General features: G+C 38.4%; 1 protein-coding gene across 1 annotated transcript in view; it reads right to left on the reverse strand.

Moving 5' to 3' along the window:
• Positions 1-5596, reverse strand: part of si:dkey-183c6.7 (urea transporter 1) — a 72688-nt gene extending 67092 nt beyond the window's left edge. The window contains exons 1-3 of the mRNA XM_033983348.2: positions 5547-5596; positions 3142-3331; positions 1145-1273 (exon numbers count right to left, since the gene is read on the reverse strand). Coding sequence (XP_033839239.2) covers positions 1145-1273; positions 3142-3331; positions 5547-5583 — 356 coding nt within the window. The 5' untranslated portion in view covers positions 5584-5596. The remainder of the gene's footprint in view (positions 1-1144; positions 1274-3141; positions 3332-5546) is intronic.
• Between the last annotated feature and the right edge of the window lie 404 nt (positions 5597-6000).

Below are 6000 nucleotides of genomic sequence, written 5' to 3' on the forward strand. Positions count from 1 at the left end.
GACTGTTGAAAGGTAAGAGTTTCTGCTCTCCCTCATTTTAGCTTAGATTTTGAGATCTTTTAAACCATTTTTAATAGCTTTTTATTGTAGGTTTTAGAGCTAAAGAGTATCAGTGGAAGCTATTTTCCACCTGTTTCATTGTGATTTTAAGGTAGGACAGGTGTTTGTTTGTATAGTTTACTTAGTTACATTATTTAACACTTGTCTTTCTTTTTATATTATAGGATTTAGCCTGCTGTTTTGTTGAGTTTTGTACAGTTGTTGTTGTTGTTGTTGTTGTTGTTGTTGTTTGTTTTTTTAGTTATTTATGGGTTAAAGTTATGTTTGTTTTTTCAAAATGATTTATTACCCTTATTTGACTCTTTTAGCTCTATTGCACTAGAAATAAACTTTTTTTTGTTTTTAATAGTTGCTGTCCCTGGGCTTTTAGCCTTACTTTAGTTAACATTTAGGTTCTCAGATCATTGGGAGGTTTTTAGCACATATCCTTCAGTTTGTACTTTAGGTTTTTAAGTTATATTGCTGTGTCTGTGTGGTAGCACTTTCTGTATTGTTTTTAGGTGGGGCTACCTCCTCTCAGGTGGTCCTCGTTTGTTTCTATCTAACATTTATTTAGTTTCAGAATTAAAAACATTAAACATTATTTATTAACATTACCTTGGGTCACATTATTATGTGAGTAAAGTTGCTGTGAAAGATAGGTACAGTGTTTTTTTTTCCCTGATAGATCTGTAGAGATGCACAGTATGAATAAAAAAACAAAATTACAGAAAAATCTAAAATAAAAAAACTTCTCAACTTAATACTGTGCCCCATGGAGCACATCTTTATTCATGGTTGGGAGAACTGCAAAAGCTGAAGAACAGTTGGGCGGGGTTTGAGTTGGCAGGAGAATATTTCCAGATGAACTATTGGCTGATAGCAGAGTTAGCTGTTTTTGCCTCAAAACACGTCAGAGAAATGTTTACAGTTATCAAAAGCATGCAAGAAATATAAGGGGGGACAAATGTATTTAGATTCTGCGATAAATATAGATGGTGGAGATCCATCAACTGCACCAAACAGGCTGTTGACCCACTATTTATTTTCAGAGAGTTAAGATTCAGTCTTGTACATATTGTTAGCGTTTGTGTGTGTGACTTACCACGTAACTGAGCCCAGGCACACAGGCAGGAGCAGGGGCCAGTACCAGTCCCTCGAGGAGCTGAAGACCCCCATGAGTAGAGACACCAGCATGCCGTTATAACCATGGAGCCCACCACACACCTCCGACCTAAAGCTCAGCACAACAGGGAGGCCAGTCAACCTGAGGACACTGAACTTAAAGCAGATCTATTCTGCAACATTGACTTTTCAGAGCTTTTTATCATGTTATAGTTGTTTCCCCTCACTATTTACACACCCAAAGTTGTATTTGGAGTGAGTCATGCATGTTTGAGCAATCTTTAATCGCTTATTTTCAAAATCTCCATTTTGCTGATCAGCCCCTGTTTTCACCACCACCAGCAGGACGCCTGCTCCCATTAGGCACTGCAGTTTTCTAACACAGAAGTCAGCGGAATTGTTTATTTTATTCATTTATCATTTTAGACAAATATTGCTGTTTAAAATGTCCAAATTATTACATAATGATCCATAGGCATCATAGATTATAACCATAATAGAAGACACAAGCACAATAGGTCTTTTTAACCAGGGTCCCCCACCGGCAAGTCTCCATCGAAATGTTATTGCTTTGTCTGAAATGTTCCACAGTATGGTATTAAAGGGGAACTTAACACTAAATCAAATTTTTTCCGCTACTAAACTGTGCATATGCAGTTTGAATAGCATTATCTACTGTTTCTAGACATATTTTGACCAGCACAAGCTAGGTTAATCTGCAGCTTCTAAAATGAAGTTTGTGCTGTCTCCAGTGGCTACTGCAATTTCAAGTACTATGTGACATCACAAAGGAGTGCCCTGATTTTCAACCAAGTGTTTCTGATTAAAAACACTTGGCTGCAAGGGTGGAGTGTGAAGTGTGGATACCTGTTAGACCACATGTGTCAAACTCACGGTCCGCAGGCCAAATGTGGCCCTCCACATCATTTAATGTGGCCCTCGACAGGGTAAATTTAAAGGTATGATGGTCTTAACTTGTCATTTTATCAAGAGATATGCTGTTACACAGCCATATTTTTACACCTATGCAAATAAATATGCAATATTTGTAACTTGAATAAGTAATAAATACAGAAACAGTTAATTAAAAGTTAAAAAAGGAGTTACATTTATTTTACATCTGGCCCTTTGAAGGTAGCAATTTGGCTGATGTGGCCCTTGGTGAAAATGTGATTGACACCCCTGTGTTAGACCAATGACACTGTTCTTCATATGTCCAGACCCTGCACCTCCTTTCCCCTCACTAGGTGTGGGATTAGGTGTTTTGTCCCACATTAAATTTATTACACAAAGACAAGTAGTTGATGTCATCAGGTCAAGTTATAGGGTCAGATCTGTGGAGAGGCAACCCCAGTTAAAGCAAGAATGCCTGTTTTTCAAGGTGTTAAAAACCTATTTAACCTATATTTACATCTCAATGTGTCAAGCAGGACACACACCCCCCGCCTGAAAAGTTACACTGTGCAGCTTTAAGTCTCTCTAGGTTATAAGTCCTGTATTTCCCCCAATTTGAGTAAACATGTGATCTACACATACCCAAATGCTTGTGTACAAGTGCTAGTCATTTACTATGGCAACACATACAGTGACAAACTATATCTAATATGCTATCATTTTATCTCACTCTTTTCAGATTTTTATTTAAATATTTGCCCAATGTTCATGAAAACACATTTAACAGTTTTTTTTTATTTATTTATTTATTTATTTTTTATATCTGAGCAAAATCAGGATCAGTGCAGACAAACATGGAGGTTAACTGACTAGGGTAAAAATTTATTCATTACAGGAGGTATGTTATTTTAGATCTTCTTTGCAAACTCTGTTTAACTTTAACAAATTTCGAATAGACTGCAATTCATAAATAACATTTGTAACTGTTTCTGGTGAGTAAGATGAAAATATAATTAGACTAACGGAATCGCGTGATTGACACAAAGTCAAATTGAATAAATGACAGTGCTCCTGTGGACTCACCTGTCCTGTCCTGTGATGATGGCTGTGAGTGTCGAGCACAGCACCCCTACAATCCCCAGCAGCGCCTGCCAGGGGGAAGCCCAGAGGAGCGCAGCCAGGATCAAGAGCCCACTCAGGGGGTTGTTGGCCAGAATGACCCTGGTTACTCCACGGAGCCCCCAGATCAGCAGCTGCAACCCCCACCACCAGTCTGAAACACACAGGACAGGCTCTCAGTGCACAAGCTCATGTGCACAGGCTTCACATGCACATTCTTACACATCTGCAGTGAAGGCATTCTCAGAGGGAAGTAGAGAGGACAGGATTATGGGCTGTTGCCAGATCCTTAGAGAAAAACAAGCAACCGAGCATCAAAAAAGAGAGCTCCAAACAAACAGCTCCTAGTTAAAGAGGGGATATTATCCAAAATATTTTTTTTTCATTTCATTTTTTTTTTAGCTTTATGCCGTGAGATAACATTGCTCTCTCATCAAAAACATGCCTTAAAAAAAGGTTTTAGATGTCATCAATGCATTTTAGCAATTTCATCCAGGCCTACTCAAACCTTCCATATGGTTAGCTGTAAGATTCTATGCAATGCTAAGTCCACAAGCTTGAGTCATCCATTGCCCCACATGACAAATATACAAAAACGTGAGAAAAAAAACAAACAAAAAAAACACAAAAGTGATGCACTGTGCAGTCATTAGTGCAATGCATGCTGATTGTGTTGTGATAGTGCTCTAAACAATGAAAGGTAACATGGTGATCTAAGTATGTGGTAGCAGTTAATACCCCATAGAATGTAAAATACCCCCTAATTAAATCTTGTTCATAGTGTAATTGCCCGGATAGCAACCTTAGCGGTTCAATAAGGAACATAGCAGAGCTGAGACAGTTTGTCCAGTGCAGACCCAAGTGCATTTATTCGAACACCAAAAATATTTACAAAAACAAGTTCAATTTTAAAAGAATCAGCATGGCAGTACCTACTGTACACACAGCACCCTCTCACTTAACCGACTGAGGTTTGCTCCTTTTATAGACACCTCCCTAATTGTCTGAGCCCACTCTGTAGTACAGGTAAGTTTTCGAACATCCAATAATATTGTTAAAAGTTAGCTCTAACCAAACAGTGTGAATGTTTAACTTAAATAATGAATATTCAATTAAGTTGTTTGTTAAAAGAGAGCCCTACATTTAATTTATCCTGTTAAACAGTGAACACAAAATTCGATACACAAAAAACTAAAATATTTGACACCCCTCCTTGTTAGCACCCAGTTGTCTGCCCCGGAACTTTCTTAAGGTGCTCCCCAGGGACTCATTTGGCCAAAAGACCTAAGGCAGACAACATGGGTAAGTTGAAATTTGCAACAATTATTCAATTAGAATCAATTAGCTGATACACAACTTTTTCATCAATAAAACATTTTGAACTTTTGTGTATTGCCATTCTTTCTGCTAGCCTCAAAGATAGGCCCATGTAATGGACTAGTTACATTACACATAGGCATCCAGCACCTGTGCCATGTGCATCTTTAGTCTTTAGTGTAGTGTTAGTCTTTAGTCTGTAGTGTAGTGGTTGATTTCATTTCATCAACTTACTCTGTAGACAGATGCCACTGATGCACTCTAATAATCTGGTGATAAACATTTATATCTCAACTGCACTTGTTTTTAATGTTTTAAATGGACTATGTAGTTATTTGTTTTGTTTTTGTTTCTATTCTGTATTTTAACAGGGCACTCATGAAAAAGAGAATCTGGTACTCTCATTGGACTCTCCCTGTATAAATAAAGATAAATCAGTAAATGAAATGAAAACAAACTTTGCTTTCTACTACTAAACTGTATATGGTGTTTTAATAGTGTAATCTACTGTTCCTAGTCATTTTTTAAATTTTTGTACAAAAAAGATATGTTTGCAGCTTTCTGATCATAAACATTCAAAACTGTGTGCTGGCTACTGTGGTCTCTGATTACAGCCAGGTCTGTCACCCCTCAATCTGTAGTCCACAGGTACTGCTCAGCCCTATTTGATATGTGGTTGTGGGTGGAGTGTGTTTAGTTCTTTAATAAGATTTTGATAAATCATACAAAAGTATTTGTTGATATGTAATCTAAAGCCTCTGTTTTGAAAGATTAAAGTCTAAAATGGCCTGCAAAATAAGATTTTTTTATTTTTTATTTTTTTTTTGCTACTTTACTCAAATTTATTTAACGTATTTAAGACATTCAAAACCCCTTCTGTATATGTATTTGTATCTAAACTCCTATCCACTTCTACTCCAGATTTTTATGTCCCAGATATATAAAAACATTCACAGATGAAAAATTTGCAATAAATATTTTTTCTTAGATCTTAGCGAGTACTTTTGTGCTATCCACCTGCAGTGTCTTTCAAATCCTAGAGCATGTCTTACCCTGCACCAGTTTGTCCAGCCACAGCATGTCTCCCATCCACAGGAGCAGTCTGTGGACAAAACCCATGCTTTTGTCCTCCGTCTCAGCTTTAGTGTCCATCCACATTCTGTCCTGTGACCACTGTCTCCTGGTCCCTCAGCTTCCACTCTTCCCTCCTTTTTCTCCTTTGTCCCCTGTCCTCTTGGATCCTCTCCTGTCCCCTCTGGTGGATGTCTCTGACCTCCGGGTGTTCTCACTCGTTACTGCAGTCAGTTATAAACCAGTGCAGCGGTGACAGATTGACGGAGCTCTGAGCCAAAGTCCAGCTGCTCAGTGCCCTCCACACATTTCACAATCTCCCTGCTCCAACACCTCCCTAACCCCCACCCCCTTCCCTCCTCCTAGTCCTGCCCCAACACCCCCAAGTGCCCTCCTTCTGCTTCAACTACTCCTAATTCCAACTACTAACTCTCG

This window comes from Periophthalmus magnuspinnatus, chromosome 18, assembly GCF_009829125.3.
Source record: "Periophthalmus magnuspinnatus isolate fPerMag1 chromosome 18, fPerMag1.2.pri, whole genome shotgun sequence".
Classification (NCBI taxonomy): Eukaryota; Metazoa; Chordata; class Actinopteri; order Gobiiformes; family Gobiidae; genus Periophthalmus; species Periophthalmus magnuspinnatus.